Source organism: Mytilus edulis, chromosome 1 (assembly GCF_963676685.1).
Source record: "Mytilus edulis chromosome 1, xbMytEdul2.2, whole genome shotgun sequence".
Lineage (NCBI taxonomy): Eukaryota > Metazoa > Mollusca > Bivalvia > Mytilida > Mytilidae > Mytilus > Mytilus edulis.
The window spans coordinates 18,755,163-18,779,526 of NC_092344.1; the positions used below are offsets into that span (position 1 = coordinate 18,755,163).

The 24,364-nt window shown below is 34.0% G+C and overlaps 1 protein-coding gene across 5 annotated transcripts in view; it reads right to left on the bottom strand.

The window, feature by feature from the left end:
* Positions 1-679: 679 nt before the first annotated feature.
* The window catches only part of LOC139525644 (uncharacterized), a 29,443-nt gene continuing 5,758 nt past the window's right edge, over positions 680-24,364 (bottom strand). Inside the window, exons 5-16 of one of the 5 annotated variants that reach the window (XM_071321111.1) lie at positions 20,383-20,745; positions 16,906-20,118; positions 16,156-16,221; positions 13,398-14,771; positions 12,027-12,513; positions 11,165-11,413; positions 9,599-10,505; positions 8,763-8,934; positions 7,754-7,957; positions 7,009-7,080; positions 4,891-5,025; positions 680-4,157 (exon numbers count right to left, since the gene is read on the bottom strand). In XM_071321111.1, coding sequence (XP_071177212.1) covers positions 2,767-4,157; positions 4,891-5,025; positions 7,009-7,080; positions 7,754-7,957; positions 8,763-8,934; positions 9,599-10,505; positions 11,165-11,413; positions 12,027-12,513; positions 13,398-14,771; positions 16,156-16,221; positions 16,906-20,118; positions 20,383-20,745 — 8,633 coding nt within the window. In that variant the 3' untranslated portion in view covers positions 680-2,766. Of the gene's footprint in view, positions 4,158-4,890; positions 5,026-7,008; positions 7,081-7,753; positions 7,958-8,762; positions 8,935-9,598; positions 10,506-11,164; positions 11,414-12,026; positions 12,514-13,397; positions 14,772-16,155; positions 16,222-16,905; positions 20,746-24,364 lie in introns of all 5 variants that reach the window. The other 4 variants (XM_071321110.1, XM_071321109.1, XM_071321108.1 and 1 more) reach the window with 4 other exon arrangements.

A 24,364-nucleotide genomic window follows, 5' to 3' on the forward strand; every position in this document is an offset into this window, starting at 1 on the left:
CGTTGCAAGGAAACCTTAAACTGATAAGTTAAAAAATTCACATGACAAAGACAAAGATATTTTTATCAAGCAGTTACTCAACTATGAAAATGAGGTCAAGGAGTGTGGACATGTGATAATGGAAACTTAGTTACATAAGGTTTCTTTGAATTTGTTGTATTCTAAAGCTGATTTTAAGTCTGTTATTCTGTATTTGTAATTATTTAGCTTATTCTTAGTCAGACGTTCCATTTTATTTTATGTATAATCTTTTACTCAGGTTAGTGGGATGAAGAAAGGGACAACATCAAGGTTTATTTGTGCAACTAGTTAGAACTACATGTGTATGTTGAAAGCCAGAATGGTAGTTTATTCAAATTTAATTGGCTTTCAAATTCTAGTTTGCTTATTTTTAATGATCTGCCAAATTTAAATAAACTGTGTGGCTTTAATTTTCTTGTATTTGCCTTCATATGCTAGACCTTGCAATGCAGTACAAATGTATTTGCCTTGAATGGTTGTCGAGGCCATTCCATGATAGTTTGTATTTTCATCTATTTTACTTAGTATGTTAGACGTTGCAATGCAGTATTTGCTTTGAATGTTTGTCTAGGCCGTTCCAAAGTTTGCATTTCCACAAGTTGTTGGTAAGCAGCTTCTAATCTCAAACTTATGGCCAGAATATACAATAACTGAAAGGTAAGATAAACAGTTTAATAACAACTTTGCGATAATAAAACAGTAGGTCACATGATTACCAACAGAAATTTCTTTCAATATAAAAAAAAATAAGAACTCATAATTCATAAACTGCTATCCTGTGCAATCTGAAATTTGACATGATTACCAGTACAGTTGTAAATATACACACATTTCACTGTCATGTCATAGCTTAGGACAATCTTTTGATACAACTAAAAATAATCAGACACAACCAAAATCTGAAATCATTTATTGATAAAACAGTTAAGTATTTATGCCCCTTTAAGCCCAATGTGAAGTGTGTGAAATGTCATAGAATTATATATACTTGCAGCAGGGAATGCGTCACTACATTAAAACTGTAAAAGCATGTGCAAAATGCCACAGAAATGTTTACAGAATATTTACAGTAATTGTGTTCAACTAAAGAGTAATAAACAAGTATAAATCAGTGCTGGTCAGCTGATACCATGTTTTCTATGTAAAACAATCTGTTCATTAATAATTTGCAATGCCAAATTTATACCATCAAATCTTAACTCTATATCAAATTTACACTTAACAGTCACAGCCATTCATGTTTTTTTTTTTGTACCAATTTAAAAAAAATTATTTGACTCTAAAAGTTCATTTTCTATGTCACTTCACTGTAATATAAATACCGCCCTCCAATTATCTCAAATTAAAGTCCTAGATCATATTTTTTTAAACAGTTCAATTCCTAATTTATCCTTAAAATAACTTCCTTTGATTGCTAGTTCATTCCTTATAGGTACATGGTTTCAATATGTGTCATCTGAACTCAATTTCTATTTGTGATTTAATCTTTAATATGCATGAAATATTAGCCACTGGACTATAAGCATCCAACCATCACCTTTTTCGTACTATCAAAAATGTTCTTCTAGATATTCAGCTATTTTTCTATGCTAGTTGTACTTAACAAATTCTCCAATTAACTTATAAAATCATTCAAAGCTCTAGCAAGTCTAAGTTCTGCTTTACATTTCTTTCAAACTAAAAACGCCTAGCTTTAATCTTGACACTATTTGTTGCATAATAGAACTGAAAAAAAAATTGACTTTTGCTAGATTTAAATTCTCTCTTTATCAAAACTGCTATATAAAGACCCAAAACTTTAACCTTCATCTGTTAATGAAGCTTAAAGTACCCTGCTGACATAATTAAGGTACCACTACAGGGAGGTAACTCTGTAAAATCAGCTAAACGTTTTAATTACGTTGTTTTTAAGGGAATATTAAGCTTCTCAATGATCAAAATAAGTGTTTGTCAAACTGCTATATAACCAGTGTAATTTTTCTAACAAAACGGTTGGTTCAATTTTTTTTAAATTTTTGTATATTTTTGTTAAAGAGTCAAAGTGAATACTTTGTCAAAATAACCCATTTACTGTAAAAACAATCTATAGAATTAACTGTTTACAACATTGTCCTGGTATGTGAAAAAGTTCTATTCCATGTATGCATTAGCTTTAATGTATCCTACTTACTTTGAAAGAAGAAAAAAGGACCATTTAAAAATATGCAAATATCTGCCTATCCAATGAAGCTCTTTTGCCAAGATAATTGCAATAAGCACATGATCAGATAGCTTACTATGTTATAAATGACTTAATTTTTGGGATGAGAAAAATTGCAAATAAAAAACCACAAAGATCAAGCTATACATTTCATCATATTTGACTTAAAAAATTACTTCCCTTTTCTCCTTTAAAATCTGTTCCATTGCACATAAAAAATTAAACCAATCTATAACTACTACTACTATATGTGAACTAAATATGATACTATTAACAATACAAAAGCACTATATAATAAGCAGCACCATCTGTAACAAAACATGAATAGTCCTTCTTCCTCAAAACACATATTATGCTACATGTGAAATCGTCATTTTTTTTTTTTAACAAAAATAAATTCTAAAACTAACAAACCCATAAAGGGAAATAAACTCAATCATACAAAAATACATCGTCATTATGTCCATTATTCAATGTGAACATATTTTTTTCCACATTCTGGCTCATTATTATTGAACCATTTTGATTACAATTCTAACTTCATCCTAGGCTTGTTCGTCCTTAATAAGATCATCAGATTTATCTGTATCCTCTTCAGCTTCAACTTTATTTTTTTCTTTGTCTGAAGTTTCTTTCTGTGACTCATCCTCATCACTTTTGTCATTTTCTTCTTCTAGAGTTTCCTTCGATGACCTATCTTCGTCACTTGAGTCCTTTTCTTCCTGTGATTCATCCTCATCACTTTTATCCTTTCCTTCGTCTAAAGTTTCCTTCTGTGACCTATCCACTTTACTTGTATCTTTTTCTTGATCTACAGTTTCCTCCTCATTTATATCCTTTTCTTCGTCTAGAGTTTCAGTTGTATCATCTTCATCTTTGTTTTCATCAGTATTATCATCATTTCCTGTCCTCTGTTCTTCAACATCTTTTCCTGCGAAGTCAACATCTTCCTCTTGGTCTCTAGGATTAACACGATCAGTTTGTGACTCTTCCTCCTCTTTTCTTTCACTTTCTGCTTCAGTTGTCTTTTCAATATCTTCAGCGTCTTCAACACTTTCTTCTGTTGATTTTTGAGCATTATCTGTCTGATCTTCCTCTGTTGATTTTTGAGCATTCTCAGTTTCATCTTCCATGTTTAATTGATCAATCTCTTGTACAAGGTCTTCATCATCCTTCTCAACATTATTGTTAACTGCATTAGGTCCATCTTCTTTCAGGCTAAGTTCTCTTTCTTCCATTTCTTTTTTATACTTTTCAATTGCAACTTCTTCAACTGAATGTTTTATGAATTGTTCAATAATATGTTTTGGGTCCTCATTTTGATCTGATTCATCAGCTTCAGAGTTGGACAAATCGTCAGTTCTGATATCTTGTATTTCTTTTGATTGATTATTTTCCTCAACAATAGAACATTGTTTTAATCTGCTGTCTATTTCTTCTATATCTTGACTGGGTTTTGATTTTTCCTCTCCATGTTCTTCATCGCTAAGGTCTTTAATGGTGTCTTCCTCGTCACTGTCTGCATCCCCTTTCTTTTCATAGTCATTTTCTATGTTTGTTTCATTTTGACCTTCAGTTTCTAAATCTTGTCCCTCTGTGATTTCTGATTGCTGCTTTTCATTTTGATTACCATCTTCAAGTTGGGTTTCTGTTTTGTTTGGTTCAGTTTCTTCAGAATTTTCTTTTTCCGGTTGTATTTCTGATTGCAACTGTTCACTTTCCAACTGAATTTCTTTTTCAGACTCTATTAAGTTTGGCTCTATCTGATTTTCTTCTCCAGTTTGCAGATCTAACTTTTGTTCAATTACAACTTTTTCACTGCCTCCATCCAACTCATCAACAACCTGGCTTTCTTCTTTTTCATCCTCAGCATCATAAAATTCATCATCTTCGTCATCATCTCCTTTCTTCGCTGGTATTCCTTCCAAATCATCTCCTGTAAAATAGTCAAACATTTTGTGAAAAACAAGAATCATACTTTTTTATTACTGTGCACTATCTGTGACATTTTTAAACTGTAAGTCATTTCATCAATTTTTCAGAATTATAACTCAGCACTTTCACCAATTAAAATCAGATTAATTTTTATAATCCTTTGGGGTTTTTTAGTAGCAGAGTTACTGACTACACTATCCTTGATTTTCCTCAGAGAGTTTGGAATATTTAATCTTTGAAAACCTTTCAATGATTTTAGGACAATAAAGAGCATTTTGCATTTCAGAATATTAAAATTTCTCCTTGTAGTTTCTATGATCATCTGTTATCTTTCTTGATACAGTAGTGTTGAAAACAAATTAGACAAAAAGAAGATCACACTCTGTTTGTGTCAGCCCCAAGTCAGTAGCTTGTAATGTGCTTGTCATTTGTGGAAAGATATCCTATTTGTTTTTCACTTATTGCATTTACATAAATCAGGGCCATTAAGTTTTTTTGTTTGAATTGTTTTACATTTTCAATACCATGTCATTTTAAGATTGCTGTGCAGTATAGTTTTGTTCATTGTTGAAGGCCATATTTACCTTTAGTTGCTTGCTTCTATCTTATTTGGTCTCTAGTGGAGGGTGTTCTCATTGGAAATCATACCACATCTTCTTTATATAAAATCTTTAAAGTGCCCATGCTATTGTTCTACTGAACTGTTTATATGCAAATCTTCTAATGACTAATACCTTTTATTTTTGGCACTGGTTTAAAATCGACAAAGGAAAAGCTGTCTGAGGCAGTGGTCTCTAATTCTGACTCCTCTGGGTAAGTAGAAAGATCAGTGGTGGTTTCACCTGGGCACATACTGGAATCATCTAAAGCTGTAAAACAATTGGAAAATAAAGTTAATTATTTTAGTAGGCAAACATTTTCAGAATGCTGAAATCTAATAACAAATATTTAGGAAAAGCATAAACAAATCATTTATATTGTGAGTCTTAATTTTAATTTTTTTTTTTATCAATGTCATTTTATAGATGAATTTATGACCATTTTAAAAACATAACAAAAGTAGGGTGTCTTTTTCTGATATCCTTTCTGGGCATGTTGCAAAAAAATATTTTTGGTTTAAAAATATATTAGAAAGAACAATTCAATATACATTGGTACAACAGAAACATTTAATACTTGAAATTAAAAGATTAAACTTTAGAAAAATTGTTTGTCATTATGATATTTAAATTTGTTCAGTAGAAACAATCCCTGTATAATCAAGAGCAGGTAACAATACTGGTTTTGATAGAACAATTTGAGATTTTTATTTATATAATACATCAATTTTTTTTCTGTGACCCCCTATTTTTATTTGATATTTTGTAATATTAAGAACATACAGGTTTATCCAATTATAGTGCTTAATGTTTCCTCAATTAGAAAATAAACAGCTGCGCCATGAGCGCACGATACGCCTGTCGTCTTGTGTGCAATAATCATAAATAGTTTCTGAGATACAGCCTGACATGTGAAAACACACCTTTCTTAACAAAAAACTCAATAACTCTAAAATGAAATTTTAAATCATCACCAAAAAGTATACACATCTTTAGATAAATATAACTAAGAAGTGTGTAAAGATTAAAGCAACTATCATGAATCATTTTTGAGATACGGTGCGACATGTGAAAAAAAAACCCACCCCAGTTTTAGTTACAAAGTCCTGCAACTCAAAAAGTTTTAATCTTATTTTCACCAAAAAGAATACAGATCGTTTGACCATCATAAGGAACAACTATATTAAGTTTCATTAAATTTGGATGAGTCGTTCTCAGGTTACGGAGCGACATGTTTATGGCAGACGGCCAGACATTTGTTTACCATAATACGTCCAGTCAAAATTTTGAGGGGCGTATATAACCTACATTAAATAACTTTCATTTTGTTAAATTCAACATGTTTTAATAAAAAAACAATATTCATAACCCCTAGTTTTTATATCGAGATTTGAAAGTACATTGACCCAATGTCTTTTAAAGTTGAGATAAATCTACCAGAAACACATAGATATTCCAGCTACTTTAACCTTCATGAACCTGGTATTTTTTCTCCCAATTTTTTGTGATTAGAAAAAATATGTCCAATTATGTTGTCAAGATTTCCCATTTTATGTGTAGAAAACAGCATATCTAAATGTGTATCAAACTTTATCAGAGACTTGGAGAATGTCCAAATTCAAATCACTGTAGCCTTAACAAAATGTAAAAAGCTACTTGTAATAGAAAAGTATTAATGCTGACACAACAACCAACAAATTATCAAAAATGGACTACTGCAAGCACTCTTCATAAAACAACATTTAAACAATGATGAAAACTTCAAAGATTGTGGATTCTAATAATTAATTTAAAATAGATACAGGATTGATATCTCATTCAAAATGGTCTATAAAATGAAATCTAAATTTAAATTCCAATTAAACTGCAACAAAGGTGTAAGTGTTATTTAATAGAAAATTTGTTAGAAGTACACAGGAGCATGAATGGTCATGTTTTGAAAAACAAATTTTAACAAAAATGTGTCCGCACTATCATTTTCCATGTTCAGTGGCCCGTGACAATGGGATAAGAGCTCTTTAATTTGGCATTAAAATTACAAAGACCATATCATAAGGAACATGTGTAATAAGTTTCAACTTCATCAAAAACTACCTCGACCAAAAACTTTAACCTGAAGCGGGACAAAGTATGAACGAATGAACGCACAGACCAGAAAACATAATGCCCATAAATAAGGCATAAAAATGTTCAACAGTACTGAATCCAGATTTTAAGTTCATGATCCATCCTTTTCCATAAACAAAATATTACCACTTGTATCCTGTTCCTCTGTGCTACCATAAGAATTCTCCCTGTGTAATGACATCTCATTAAACAATGGTTCTGAAAGAAAAGAGGCAAAATAAACACAGAAGTCAACTTTAATCTTCTGGAGTCCAATAAAGTTGTTCTTTAAATCTAAATCATTTAGCATGTTTTATCTTCATAAACTCAACACCAACACACAATTACAACTTAACCACAGATCACTTTCATCTTCTTATTTCCATCCATCCCTCGTGGGGGGGGGGGGGGGGGGGGGGGTGCAACATTTTTATGATTATCTTGTGTCGTCAATATAGAGTGAACAGTCCATTTTTTCTTTTTTAATCATAAGATGATGAAACCAAATGTGCAAAGTTTTTATAGACAGACAAGCATTAGGGTAAACCATAATGTCCTCTTTGACCAGTGGCAGGGGCATAAAAACCCTGCTGGTTTTTTTTTTATAGAATTAATTTTTTATAGAAAACAATATACAACACACTTTGATCCAAATATGTCCTTAGATTTCAGAGCCCTGATTTAATAAGGTTTGTAATGGCCAACAAATGAAAATCACATAAAAAAAGTGGAGGCAATAGCTCACACTTTCACTTTGGACCAGTAGCACGTTGTTTAATCTGGTATCCAATCACAAGAAGGGGGCTTTTATAATTGGAAATGGCACCTTTCTATTAATAAATGAGAAGTCACTGAATTTTCTAAAGTAATAGTTCTAAAGTTTAATTCCAACCTGTATTTTCTTCTTCCATGATTATTTCTTCAATTATTGATCCAGGTATACAATCAGCAAAGCCTAGTTTGACTAACTGTACACCCAACTGCTGATCCTGTTCATGTTGTGTCTTCACTGATCCATCAAATAGAGAAACCTTTAACTTATCTTCATTACGATCACAGAAATAGATCACCATTTCTTCACCAGGAGTACAAACATCTGCAAAATTATAAAGTAAAAGAAATTATGGTTACTTTATAAGTGTTTGCTAGAGGAATTACTCTGTACAGAATGGAAGACAGCTTTTGTTCATTTATTTGATGGTTTTTTTTTCGATTTCTTTTTTTTTAGAATTCAGCATAAATATAAAGAACTCCAATAATTTCAGTGTTTCAAATCTTGATTTATTCTCATATCATAATTTCTTTTGCAAATTGATTGTATATTCAAGACAAGAAAATGCTAATGTGGTATGAATAGAAACCGTGTTTTGTACTACAGGATATATACAACTTGGAAGTTCACAAAGTAAGATCCCACAAAAAATATGTGACAATACCCAGACACATTTTTCTGACTCCAAACTGACTTATCTCTCTTTGTACTCCTTGACCCTTCATGCTTGTTAGAGAAGCAGCAAATAACATTTTGAAGTCTGGTTTGACAAGCCTGGCGATCAAATCCATGATCTGCACTCAAGGAGCAAAATGAACCTTGGAACACCATTAAAGAGCAAATTGAATAAGGAAACTACCCTTACTGTATACCTTGGACAAGACAAAATTACTAAATAACAAGGTCATATCATTGTTAATTTCTATCTCCTATACATATTATTTAGGTAACTAAAGGAATGAACAGTAAACATGGTAAACAAATGTAAAGGTATTTTCAACTATTTTTAAGCTCCGTCCCTTTAAAGAGTAATTGAAGTTTCTTAAACAATGTTCGATATAAAGACTACAGTACATTTCAAATATTGCTGTGTTTTATATACATTTTAAACTATAATAGTGAAACAAACCCTGAAAGTAAACAACTGTGTCTTCAGACCATTCCTTTTGATCATCAACTGGTTTAATATCATCAAGCTCACAGAGGAAAGCCTGTGGTGGGTAGTTACTAATATCTTCAGGTATCTTTCTCAGGTCTGTCTTTTTTACCAACTCTGTACTTCCAATGTCTATTAAATGAACCTGAAAAACACATTAGAACTATAGAGATGTTTTAATTATTGCGAAAAATGCACGAGTCTTAGGTTTGTTTTAATAAAAACTTGTATTCATAATCTCAGTAGGGAATGTAGGCAATCCTATTATCAATTAATGTGCCATTTTTGCTGGTCGTGAAGGATTCACAATATAATTCAATTATAAATCGGATCTTACTTCTGTTAATCAATCTGAAGAATGGCAAGCGTTTTAGGCATGACAATATACATTATGATCATTTGAACTAGACACGTATGTTTTCATACAATGATATTTTAATCTGACTTAAAATGGTGATGTCCTCAATATGTGTGATACTTCTCCTTTTTAATTTGCAACTGGACTAGTATTTGTACAAATGTGTGTTCATTTATTATTCTGGGACAGCATCTTAATTATTTAATTGAAAAGCTTAAAACATCTGTAATAATGGCAACATTCGATTAAAAAAAAATGAATTTCCTTCAAAGGATCCACATGCATATCTTTAAATAAATACAATAACCATCTTCAACTTAAATTTTGTGTATTTTGACATGAGGTTTAAGTTGATGCCTAACAAAATAGTTATAACTGCATGAAAATAAAATAAACTTTATAACTTTATAATACTTGTATAACACATGTATAAGTTTTCTCAGACATTTACCTGAATTCCATTGTCTTGAACTTCTTCAATTGTAGCCCTCTGCCAGTCTTTTACGTCTTTACAGCAAGCTAAACAAAGTTCATCAACTTTAACAAGATCCTCAGGAATATTATCATCTGGGTTCTCCGTAATATGTTTGTTGATTGCCTCTTCAATAGATTCAAGTGCATTATCCTGAAACACCACATAGAAACTTGATGGATCATTTACGTGGGACATAATCACATGGTATTCAGAATCGGTTGATAATAACCGTCCTAATACTTCTGCTGTAACGTCCTTCCTAGGGCTATGTTTTACAGGTGTCTTTTCTTCTTTAGAAACACAGCTGTCGTTTTTCTGAGATACAAGATTTACAAAATCATTTTCTGCCAAAAGACTACTTAAATCTACATCCCCATCATAAAGATAAACTGATATTCCTTCATTACATACTTGTTTCACTTTCATTGTTAATGTCTTATCCTCGCACAGAGCCTCAAAATATTCACACGCCTCCTCGTCCCAGTCATCATAAGACTCATCAAGGTCTATGTCATGTAACATACAATCTACAGCTTGCATCGGACGCTCAATATCGCCACTTTTGATTGCCTTCACCTCATCTGCCTGTACACAATATGTACTTCCATAGTCTACGAATAATACTGTTAATTCTCCATTTTCTTGTTTTGATCTAGTGACACCTCTGTAGTAGCGACCATCACCTTTACACTTAGCTACACAAGGTGTATCTATTTCATCGACAGTATCAACTGAATCACTGTATTTATCCTGTAAACTGTCCATAAAATTATCAAGTTTGTTTTCTGGGTCCACTACCTGACACCAGAAACAGGTGGGATTCTCTATCTGGGACACCTTCACATGGTAATCTTTATCAACTTCATAGGTCAATCTGGAATACCTAAATGGTAGAAAACTAGAAATATTGAGCAATATATTAAAAAGTACAAGGTTTAAATAAAATTATCGTGTCCAATCACAGATAACAGTATGACATGCCATATTCTAGAATTTTTACTCATCATAACTTAAATAACTGTTTTCTAATGGTTAAGTTTTCTTTTTTCTTTTTCTAATTTTGTGTTGTTATAGATAAATTCAGAGCAATTCCAGTATAACACATTAAAACCTTGAAGATACATATAAAATTTTGAAGTACTGTAAATTCAGAAATTTCTTGTGAAAATTAAAATACAAATTATTTGTATACATCATTATTTTAAGGTGGTACCTAACACTACAGGGAGATAACTCTGTAAAGTCAGCTAACGTTGTGTTGTAAAAGGAATATTAAGCTTCTCAATGATCAAAATTGATGTTTGTACATATAACCAGTGTAATTTTTCTGACAAAACAGTTGGTTCAAAAATTTTTGAATTTTTATATTTTTGTTAAAGTGTCTTTGACAAAATTTTATGAAAATTAAACGAGCCAAATTAATTTTAGTGAAAGTGTTGGGTACCAACTTAAACCCAAATAATTAATCCTGTATTTGCGTCTTTTTACAACAATCACAACATTGAATGCACACAATCATTACTGAATTCACAGCAAACATACCCATAGAATGTATCCTCTAGTATGGATTCTTCATCTGTGGTCAGAGAAGGCATCTTCATTCTCATAGGACTGGCAATATCGCTTGAGTCAGAAAACACTCGTCTAACTCTAGTGTTAACACGTGGAGTAGATATCACCATACCATGTGACTTCTCTATCATAGACTGGCTGACTGATATACCCATATCCAACAACTGTACAATGTATGATCTTCCTTTTCCATGACCAATCACATCTGCTAGTAGGCTCCTTTAACATAACATGAAACTACAGTTAGCAGATGATATATTCAACAAAATAAATACCAAAATGCATTACAATGTACATGGTTTATCCAGATCATTTCTTACCAAAGTATAGCACCAAGAATAAGAGAAAAGTGATGTAATAAAAAGATGCCCTTTAATTATTTCTTACATATTTTATATATTAGTGGCATCTTATTATTTTTACACAAGACAAAAAGAAGTTAAACAACAAACATTCTTGATGTTTAGGAGCTATGGATATGAAATCCTACCACAATGTATTATGCTAGGACTTGTATCTCCTGGGAAAAATGCTTAAATTTCATACATTGTCATTTTTTGAAGGAATAGTTATATTTGGTTAACTGGTGACTGATGAGTGATAGTTTTGAAAATGTATCTCAAGTACAGCATGCCTGCATGAAGCTTGATACTAGTCCTTGATTTGCACTTTCTGAGAAAAAAGCAACAAAAATTGCATGAGATAAACGGAAAGTGGTCAACTAAAAGCTGTACACAAAGAGAGTAACAAGTATTTTACCTTTACCTACATATACACACTCAATGAAATCGGCTGTAAGTTACCAATATTCACATTATTTAAAGATACTTACTTCTCGCTTGTGAGTTCATCAAATAGCGTCAAATCCTCCTCACTCCACTTCTCTCCTGTGGCACCAATACCAGACAATATACATGGAATGCCCTGAATGGGTAATTCTGCAAATTTTGTTAACAACTGTTTCAAACATGTTATGGAAGTTTCTTCTGAATTTCCATGATCTAAATAGAAAACATGGCACTTCTCTCCATCAACTGATGTTACTTTAACTCGATACCATGTATCATCTTCAGAAAACTTGGCTGCACAAACCATTAGAGGTTCTAGCTTTGTTATTTTATACTGCTTTTCAGATAAATTAGAGTAGAAATTGAACATATCATCCATTAAGGTGTCTATTTTGGTGACATTTTCTTCTTTATTAACATAGAATTTACTTGGGCTGTGACTATGGCTTATGGTTACTGAGATTCTTTCTCCATCTTTCAAAGTTACTAATTTCAAGTCTTTCAAACTATGAGTTACTGGTTCCTGTGGATCTAAAATAAGATAAAAACAGAAATTATTCTATTGAAATAAATGATTTTGTCAATATAGCAATGAAGCCAGATATAACTATACACGAAAAGCTTCGTATGGTGTGAAAATTTTTTCTTGAAATTAGCAATAACTCAAAAATAATGCACCTGCTTTACAGCCAATTCCAATGAGTACGCAGCTGAATGTAATATCTTTGGTTAGCTTGTCTGCTAGCTGAACCGTGAAGTCATTGTTAGGTAAGGTACACTACCCGCCTTTGGAAGTAGCCTAGTCCTACAGACAGATAGATTGGTTATCTGTCTGACTAGTACTCTTAAAGGGTTAGCCTAACAATGAGTTCACAGTTCAGCTATCAAGCAAGATAACTAACTTCATACTCATTGAAATCGGCTGTAAGTATTTGTTAAATAGTAAGTTTATGAGTGATGAAAGAGCATAATATTGTTTAGCATGCTTATATGAAGCTCATTACTGTTAATTGAGAAATCATTGTGAGGTTTTTGTTAATGTGAATAGTGAAGTTAGTATCTCAATAATTAGAACTAGCATTTTGATATCTGATATATGCATCTGTATACAGAATTTCCTGAAAACGCAATAATTAATCTTGCATAATTGTCAATTCTTCATAAATCCCAATAAAAATGCAAGCAATAATTTCACAATTATCAGTATCAAATTTCAGGAAACACTCCAAAGATAAGTCTGACAACAGATTTATGGGACGGATGCCTTATGGAGTGGCTGCAAAGAATATTCTAATCTGTTCAAAACAGGTATAACATATATTCAAAACGTGAGCAATAACTGCAAAGTTTGAATAATGTTGATGGGAAACCATTGGGTTTACACAGGACACATGGGTCAACACATGGCATATTACCCTGAACTTCTTCAACTGTTTGGTCTATGGTAATTTCTGAAAATCCAGTCAGATCAAGTGTGAGATGTGTTTCATCTGATGAACATTCTGATATTCCCGTCTGATCTAGTGTGAGATTTGTGTCATCTTGGGAACACTCTGAGATTCCAGTCTGATCTAGTGTGAGATGTGTTTCATCTGGGGAACCTTCTGAGATTCCAGTCTGATCTAGTGTGAGATTTGGTTCATCTGGGGAACATTCTGAGATTCCAGTCTGATCTGGTGTGAGATTTGGATCATCTGGAGAACCTTCTGAAATTCCAGTTTGATCTAGTATGAGATTTGGTTCATCTGGAGAACCTTCTGAGATTCCAGTCTGATCTAGTGTGAAATTTGGTTCATCTGGAATACCTTCTAAGATTCCAGTCTGATCTAGTGCGAGATTTGGTTCATCTCGGGAACCGTCTGAGATTCCAGTCTGATCTAGTGTGAGATTTGGTTCAACTGTAGAACACTCTGAGAGTCCAGTCTGATCTAGTGCGAGATGTGTTTCATTTTGAGAACCTTCTGAAATTCCAGTCTGATCTAGTGTGAGATTTGGTTCATCTGGGGAACCTTCTGAGATTGCATTCTGATCTAGTGCGAGATTTGGTTCATCTGGGGAACATTCTGAGATTCCAGTCTGATCTAGTGTTAGATTTGGTTCATCTGGAGAACCTTCTAAGATTTCAGTCTGATCAAGTGCGAGATTTGGTTCATCTGGGGAACACTCTGAGATTCCAGTCTGATCTAGTGTGAGATTTGGTTCATCTGGGGAACCGTCTGAGATTCCAGTCTGATCTAGTGTGAGATTTGGTTCAACTGTAGAACACTCTGATATTCCAGTCTGATCTAGTGCAAGATTTGGTTCATCTGGAATACCTTTTAAGATTCCAGTCTGATCTAGTGCAAGATTTGGTTCATCTGGGAAACCTTCTGAAATTCCAGTCTGATCTGGTGTGAGATTTGGATCATCTGGAGAACATTCTGAAAATCCAGTCTGATCTAATGTGAGATTTGGTTCAACTGAAGAACACTCTGAGATTCCAGTCTGATCTAGGGTGAGATTTGGTTCATTTACGGAACATTCTGAAAATCCAGTCTGGTCTAATGTGAGATTTGGTTCATCTGGGGAACATTCTGATAATCCAGTTTGATCTAGTGTGAGATTTGGTTCATCTGGGGAACATTCTGAAAATCCAGTTTGATCAAGTGTGAGATGTGTATCATCTAATGAAGCAGTCTGTTCTAACTTCTCTATGTTATCTATTGACTCTTCTAAAGACGACAATACATCAGAAAAACCTGTCTGATCTAAAGTTAAATGAGTATCATCCATGGCCAATGACTTCAGGTCTAAAAATAAGGAATGATGTGATATAAATGATATATGCATGATAGTGAAGGTTGATGTGATATAAATGATATATATATATATGTATGATAGTTAATTAGGTTCAGTCTCCAGCTCCAGATCAACAGCAGTAAAATCCCTGTTTTTTACTGATGTTTTTTTGCTGTTGCCAGAGTTGGAATAGTTTAGTGACAAGTGTCAAGGATTAATACACAACATCCTTTCTCTTTCCTAACAATTGGTAGATCTTTCAGTCTTGAATGAAATGAACAAGAAAGGAGAAAGTAATTTAAAGAAGGCTTGTCATGAATAAAATGTGATATGGGGTTTAAGAAGTCATCTGATAATTTGAGTGCAAACATGATGTCAATACAATGAGCATTTTTTACCTCATCAGATATTCTGTATTATTTTTTTTGATTCAATGATAGCTTTTTACCTTTACGTTTTATTTTTAGCTGTGGTGGCCATGTTTGTTCACACACTGGAAACAAGAAAGAACATGCTGAAATGTCTCACTTGATTTACGTTGATAGTACTTAACTTAACATTATCAATGATTAATAAATATGAGGCCAAGGTCAGATAAACCAAGACAGACAGACGTATATCTTATTATTATTCCATACACCAAACATAGTTGACCTATTGCTATTGGTGTATTTTTGCTATTTTGTATACATGAAACAGACCACGAAAACTTAACATTGACAAATCAACCATGAAAAAGAGGATATGACTGATGATACCTGCGAGACAGACATGTACAGCTTAATATCTTTCCATCACAAATTACATATAGTTTTAAGAAACAACCAAAAACATGCACTTAACATTGATCAAAGAACCGTGAAAATAAGGCCAAGGTCAAATGAAAGCTGCCAGACTGATGAGTACATTTTGTGAACACTTTACAATCATTATATATATCTGATCTACTGCCAATAGTATTAGAAACACAAATCTCCAAGATAAATGACAGACAAGAATAATAATGGTAACAAGAGTCCACATGTTGAAATTTCTTATTCCCCATTGATTTTATGGTGAAATTTATTTTATGTCAAGTCTTAAAGATAAAGATAAACAATTCTCAACAAACCATGCAAATTAGGTCAAGGTCAGATGAACCCTGCAAGACTGACATGTACAGCTTACAATTATTTCATACACTAAATATAGTTGACCCCATGCTTTCATGAGACAGAAATTTAATCACTGATCAATGGAATGAGGTGGAGGTCAAGTGAACTGTCTGGCAGTCATGAAGACCTTGCAAGGAATCCATTTCCAAATAAACATAGTTATTCTATTACTCAATAAGTGACAAAATTCAAGTGACAAAAAACTAAATACATAAAACTATTTTTTATTCCTACAACTTACCCTCAGAGAGTTTTTGTGCATCTCCCGTTTCATCAAGGACCATCACATCACCAGCTAGAACAGCACCTGCAAGACAATTTCTAAATAAATTATTTGCAAAATAAGGACATTTTCTGGAAAGCTCAATTTCATTAAAGTTTTTACTATTCTATAGAAAATTCCTATCCATTAGACAGAACATTTTTATAATACTTCCTTTACCCACATTCAAATATATTTTACAAAGTGATCAACATTTAGGTGTTCTAGATCTTTGGATAACTGATTTTTTTAAAGTTCGTTCTTATGTTGTACTGTTATACTACTGGCCCAGATTAGGGGGAGGGTTGGGATCCCATTAATTTGTTAAACCTAGCTGTATGTATGTGCCTGTCCCAAGTTAGGAGTCTGTTATTCAATGGTTGTTGTTCGTTGCTGTGTTACATTTTTTTTTTTAACATAAATTAAACCGTTTCAGCCTTTCATAGTGGACTATGCAGTATGGAGTTCATTGTTGAAGGCCGTAGGATGACCTGTAGTTGTTAATTTCTGTGTCATTTGGTCTCTTGTGCATAGTTGTCTCATTGGCAATCATACCATTTTATTTCAAACTTTGATACTGTTGAACTATTTGAAGTGTACTAAAGCAACACCAAAAATAATCAGTTGGCCTTTTTGTTAGATAAGGGATTAATTCCTGTTTAGTTTTCGTAAATATATTAAATAAACTGGTTAAAAACAACTTTTGAAAAGAAGATACAATTCCCATACCTTTATCACCTAATTCTTGGTTCACATTTACACCACTATCTGTCAGCACAACTTTGTACAAATCTCCTATCTTTCCCATAAATGAAACATTCAGATTTGTTGAATCCATCAGGGCTGTAAGTCTTGGCTCAAGTACATTTGGGTCTACAGATTCACAACCATCTAAACAACAATGGAATGCCATGGCTGGGGACAATGTATCTTTGTGCAGCTGTTTTAGACTACTAACTGGTAATGTTTCCCCATTTCCATAATCTATGAAAGTGACAGTAACTTCTTGATCTTTTATGTCAGTCACAACTGCTCTATACCATGCTTCATCTTCAGAAAATTGACCACAGCAGAAGCTTCCAACTGATAGCGATGTTAGATTGACAGGTTGTAATGTTGGACATAATGTTTGTAATAGGTCTGACATGGTTTGTAGTGTAGTTTCCTGACTTGACAATTGTAAATAAAATCCTTTGTCCTCTATAGCAGATATATAAACAAGTGTTTCTCCCACTGGTGTAAGCTGATCTTCAATAGATAATCTACTCTCTGAAGAATCAGAGGAAGTTCTGGCTCTGGCATGTCCTGCTGTAATCAAACTCTTGGCAACATCTCCTTCCCCATTGGAAACAGATACTTCAGAATCAGTGGTAAAACTAACAGTTAACTCTTGGTCTACAACTGCTTCTTCAAAAGCTGTATTGGCCTCATCTGACCATTTATCTGCGACTGGTTCAACCCCTGACAAACAACTGTTAACAGCGAAAGCAGGTAAAGTTGAGAATTCAGGTTTTAAAAGTTTTAAATCTGACATATTGACACTTTCCGAATTGCCATAATCTACAAAACAGACGGTTACTTTATCACCAATGCTTTCTACAATGGCACGGTACCATGAATCATCCTCTGTATACTTAGTACAATAATACTGTCCTATATCAGCAGAATCTGTTCCTTCTCCTGAGTTCTCATTATAAGCTACTTGCAAACTACTGACTAATTTTTCTAAGACGGCCTCTTCATCTGCAAACTGGATATAAAATTTGGACGGAGATATAACTGAGCTAACATAAGCAGAGACTGGATTGTTTTTATTTATAGATCTACTTGGTATAGAACTTTGAGAGCTACTTGGTACTGAACTTGATGGTATATCTGTGGTTTGTATTGGTTTAACTGTTTCTACTGGACCTTCATCCTTTCTAGCCACTGCTGTGTTGATTAATTCTTCTGCAATGTTTTTAGACCCAACTGTTATCTCTACAGTGTATTCACCCTTGTCAGACGATCTGACAAGACAAGTGACAGCATCGTCTACCAGACTTTCCATTATATCCTTAGAGTCAACATTCCAACCTGCTTGTAAGGGTTTCACTCCAGCTAGTTTACATCTAAATGCATATGCATTTGTACTTAACAATTCTGGAGTAGGTTTACGTAACTTTCCCATTTCTACTTTATCAGAGTTTCCATAGTCAATAAAACGAACACAACTTTTTCCAGCATTTATACTCTCTATGTATGCTCTATACCAGGCATCGTCATCGGTAAATTGAGCTATAACCTGCATTCCTACTTCTGCTTTCTCAACAGTAGCACTTGCAGATGGTCCTGATGTATATTCCTCTTGAATTTTCTCAACAAGTTCGTTAAGACTATCAGTAGCATCAGAGAGTTGAATCCAAAAACAGTGTGGATTATCAATCCATGATACAAACACTTCCTTTGTTGTGTCTAGAGCTAGTGAAGTACTTGGGTAAGGGTTGACAACTTTTTGACTTCCTGGCGAAAATGTGGCATGACCCATTTCTACTAATTTGACTGCAATGTCATCTTTGGTGTCAGTATCCTTCAACTCAACTTCATATGTTCCAGATGATAGACTGATAAATTTCATTTCTGTGTTTTTGTCAGTTGTTAATGTAGAGAAATCATCATTAGATTTTTCTGACCATGATTTACCATTTGGCTTTAAATTGTTCAACGAGCATTTGATTCCCTGTACTGGCATACTATAGTATTGCTTTTTAATGGATTTTGCAGATGATTTTGATACTGTTTCTGTGTTTCCATAGTCAACAAATAAGACTTCTAAGTCATCTCCTTTACTGTTTATAATTTCTGCTCTGTACCATTGTTCATCTTCAGAAAATTTGGCAATACATGGCATCTGTATTTCTGGTTTGTCAAGATTTAAATCATTTCCAGTAATACCATTGTATTCTTTGTTCATATTTTCCGACATTTCGTCAAAAGCAGGTACTTGATCCAAACTCTGACACCAGAATTCACCTGGGTTATTGGAATAGACAACACTAACCATTAACGATTTTCCAAGTACAAATTTCTGAGATACAAATCTATTCAAGTTTTTATGTGTCCATTTATCTTCACCATCACCACCACTATGGATCACTGAAGGACTACCTGATGGTTTAACATCCCAACTATCTCCATTTCCTTTTCTATCTGTAACTGGTTTAGCTGCTGTTGGGCTTGATGTAGTATCTCCCCAATCTTCATCAGCAGAGGCTTGTACTGTATTACCACCAAAACCTCCAGCTCCAAATCCACCACTTCTACCACCACCTCTGTCTCCACCAAATCCTCCTCCTCTACCACCTCTGTCACCACCAAAACCTCCTCCTCGACCTCCACTGTCGCCACCAAAACCTCCACCTCTTCCACCTCTGTCTCCACCAAATCCTCCTCCTCTACCACCTCGGTCACCACCAAACCCACTATCTCTGCCACCTCTATCTCCACCAAATCCACCTCCTCTGCCACCTCTGTCACTACTAAAACTGCCTCCTCTACCACCTCTGTCTCCACCAAATCCACCTCCTCTGCCACCCCTGTCTCCACCAAAACTACCGCCTCTGTCTCCACCAAATCCACCTCCTCTGCCACCCCTGTCTCCACCAAAACTACCGCCTCTACCACCTCTGTCACCACCAAATCCACTATCTCTGCCACCTCTGTCTCCACCAAAACTACCTCCTCTACCACCCCGATCCCCTCCAAATCCACCAGAACGTCCACTATCATCTCTGTCACCACCAAAGCCACCTCTACTTCCACCACGTCCTCCTCGGTCTCCTCCAAAACCACCTCTGCTGCTGCTGAATCCCCCATCATTACTGTCTTCTCTTCCAAACCCATTACTTTTTCCTCCACGGCCACCTCTATCACTTCCAAAACTCCCTCGTCCTCCTCTATCACCTCCAAAACTCCCTCTTCCTCCTCTGTCACTTCCAAAACTTCTACTTCCACCAAATCCAGCACTGGTTTTTGTGGTTGATGCTCCATCTCCCCAGTCGTCATCTGTTTTTGTTGATGCACCAAATCCACTACTTCTATCTCCACCACCAAACCCTCCTCTTCTTCCACCTCTATCCCCACCATCACCATTTCTGGCTCCAAACCCATCACTTCTGTCACCACCACCAAATCCGCCTCGTCCTCCTCTATCACCTCCAAAACCACCTCTGCGGCCACCTCTACCAGAATCTTCATCCCGTCCACCAAAGCTACGACTGGCTGCACCAAAGCCTCTACCTCCATCAGAGTCACCAAACCCACCAACTTTCACCTTCATATCCATATTGCCAGACATTTCTACAGATCTGTTTCTTCCCCGATCATCTGATTGCTCTGAACAAAGTGAATTTGACATGCTGCCAAATTTGAGATTTAAACTTTCTCCTGGTAATGTTGTCATCTCTACAGAGTATCTATCTTCTTCCTTGTTCCATTTCTTGAAAACTGTGTTGAAGTTTTGGTCAAGTGTCAAATCTTCAAATTGTGTAATGTGTTCTGGTGGCCAATATCCTTGAGAAGGAGCAATTCCTGAAATGATATAAATATGATTGTAACAATTGGTTTATTGTTAATGTTAGTTTAAAAACGATATTGAAGAGATGCTTGTTGTCACAAATGCTAGTGTTTATGAACAAAACTTTCATTAATTAAGAAAGAAATCAGCCAAGTATCCTAGTAATTTCAGGGATAGCTGACTATGCATTATGGAGGGCTGTGCTTTGACTTATAGTTGTTAATTTCTGTGTCATTTGGTCTCTTGTGGAGAGTTGTCTTATTGGTAAAAAAACTCAATTAATTACTCTATCTGAGCAACATTGTTTTCCTTTACATAAAAAGTAATTCATTTTTTTAATAAGAGGTTTAGCGACCATTTAATTTTTTTAACTGCTTTTTTAATGTTTGTGTCACTGAACATTTGTTTATCAGGTTCATCCCTCACTAACATGTTTAACCCCGCCGCATTCTGTATTTATTTGCCTGTCCCAAGTCTGGGCCTATAATTCCTAAGTTGTTGTTTTTTTAATGCGTTACATATTGGTTTTTCGTTCATTTTTTATACATAAATTAGGCCATTAGTTTTCTTGTTTGAATTGTTTCACATTTGTCATTTGGGGATTCAATAGCTGACTTTGCTCATTGTTGAAGGCAGTACAATGACCTATAGTTGTTAATTTCTGTGTCATTTGGTCTCTTGTGGAAGTTGTCTAATTGGCAATCATACCACATCTTCATTTTTATATTTTGATGTCATTTCATCTAAGGAACAGTGGGCACACTAGTTATAAGTCTTCCATTTGTTTATTATTATTCACAGTCATATATAAACTTTTAGAAACTGCACAAATTAGACACAGAAAAATCATTTTTTCTTCATTTATCTTTGAAAAAAAATCAAGGTAAAAGCCTATAAATTAATCACTCAGTAATGTTTATGTCATATTGTTATTAATGTTATGCTCTTAATGGGCCCTTTAATTTGGAAAAATAAAATATTGTATTCTATTGTATAAATTAGGGTTGGTTAGGAAACAACACTTTAATTTTCGACTGACCAACAACCTTATCCAAAAAGATATTTTGTCCAGTCATCATAAAGAAAATGTGTTTTGAATTGTCATTTAACCATTTCAAAATGAGGCTATTTTTGCAGTTTTGTCTTAATCACTAGAAATTTTATATATTTCATCAATGTTTGAAATTGCTTCATGTTTGAGGCAATGATTTCAGGCACATTCAGGAACAGACCAATTTAATACTTAACCCAAAAGGTAGATCCAGCAAATGATGAATTATGGACCAACATAAAGTGTAGGAAATTAAGACAATGTTTGATACCGACAGATACATGTATGCTGTCTTGCAACAAGCCTAAAAGAGCTGTAGCTAGAGGTTTAAAGGACTAAAGCAAAAAATATGTCAAAATAATAACCAGATGCTCCGCAGGGCACAGGTTTATATGACTGCAGTGGTCGAACCCTGAACAGTTGGAGCAAGTACGGACACAACATTCAAGCTTGATACAGCTCTGAATTTGGATAGTGATTAAATAGTTGACACATCTTAGGTTTCTGACACAGAATGAATGTGGTCTAATGACCTTAAAATTATTTTTTTTTTGCTATTGAGCAATACCCTATGCTGTAGAATGTTAATCACTTCAAAACATAATATTTGTAGAAACATTCATTTTAATTTCTGAAATCTGAAATGAGAAAAAATTTACACCCCTACCCCCACCCCCTCCCACATTTTTTTTTCACCTCCCCAGTTTCCTTATCCAAAAAAGAATCTCAATTTAAATTTCTAAAGGAGTTGGCAACAATAACTACTCATTTAAATACATCATAAAATTTTAAAATATAAAATGACATACAGTCATGGTTAAAATTAATATTAATAAACAGTAACTTCTAAAATTAAATTTACAGCTACACATCTCAAGACAATCATCAATTCTTAATATATAATTTTCAAGCAGTGTAAGGGAGGTAATCAAGTAATCAAACATAAACAGTGTTCTTTAAATTTTAATTGGATTACCTCCCCTTCACTGCTTTTAAATTTTCTAAATTGTCCTATAACCAGAAAACCCAGTGTTTTCCCCCTTTTTTGTCCCTAATTGATTGATGATTTGAACCATATCCCCCCATAACCATTCCTTTGTAGTATGGAAAATTGTGGAAATTGTGGTATAATTTCAGAGAGATTTATACACTTAAACACAAGTCATTGACTGAAAACTAAAACAATGCTTTTTTTGGCCCCTTCTTTTACCCCAAATTCCTACACATTCGGGACCATAACCCCCAATATCAATCCAAACCTTCTATCTGTGGTATTAAAAATTGTGGTACAATTTCAGAGCAATTAAAATGCTTGGGCTTAAATTAAAATATTATTTGTTTGCCCTTTACCGACTGACCCTATAACTTCGTTCCGCCTCAAAATCTATTATTTGTATTTACCAGCAAAATTTTAATTTATTTAACTTTTCGTTCCTATTACATTTTCCCGCTCAAAACTTTTTTAGCGGAATCCTCGGGTTTTATCTTTCTCGTTTAAGGTCTAGTCCATTTGGTATCACGTGAGCGTTTGACATGATCACTCGTATTTAGAGTTTCAAAGCATTTGTTTGAAATTGATGTGGAAAGCTTGAAATCATGATATGATCGTTTCTGTGTCTTTATACTTGAAGAGCAGGGTTTATTAATAAAAAAAAGTTCGTCCAATACAAAATTATCAACGTGTGTACAATCTATTTTGTAAACGGATGTTGTATCCTATTTAGCATCACCTTTGGTGATCCGTAGATCAGGATGATTATGTTAACGATGACTTCGAACAGCATTGAAATATTATTTTTATCTGACATGAACCAAAGGTCTGTAAAATGGAGAATATTTGGCAGTAAAATCGCCAAGTTTTTCCATACAAATCATTTATAAATGCGATGCAAAATACGTGACAATTGAGTTTCAAGTCTTGGAGCATTTTTATTGGAAACACAGGCACACACGAAAATTTAAACACTATATAGGGACTTTTTCTACTATGGTAATGCAAGTCTGCCAAGACATATTTTACCAGGACAAAGTTATCTCTTACAGAAAACCTTTAGGTTGAGGTAAGCGTACAAGGTCTGTCGTATAGAATATAAGTGCAAGTTAAAACTCTTAAAAGTTCCACAGTGATATTGTTGGCTTTTTTCAAAATTACCTCTACCCTTTTTTTTTGGAAAATAAGTGTCATTTTTATCAAATTGGGAAATTAATAATAAACCATAAATTTGACTGGAACTTTAATTTGCAGACCCCCTTTCAAGAGGTAAACCCTAATTATCAGTGATAATACATAAAGAGACTCAAATCTGCACATACATGTATAGTCATTTTAGGCCTGAAAATGTTAAAATGAGGCCACAATTAAAAATATTTTGGTTTGCCCAAACCCTACCCAAAGGTTGAGACAGGTAGGTAGGTAGGCATTTTTTTTTTTTTTTAAAGAGAAATTGAAGTATCAGGTGTTTATTAGTCTCCGTGCCTTTCTGATTAAAAAAACAGCTTTTTTCTGGGTAGGTAGCGTTTGGGCAAACAAACCTATTCTTTTTTATGGCCTGAGTGTTTTTTCAGTTTGTATCCATGCACAT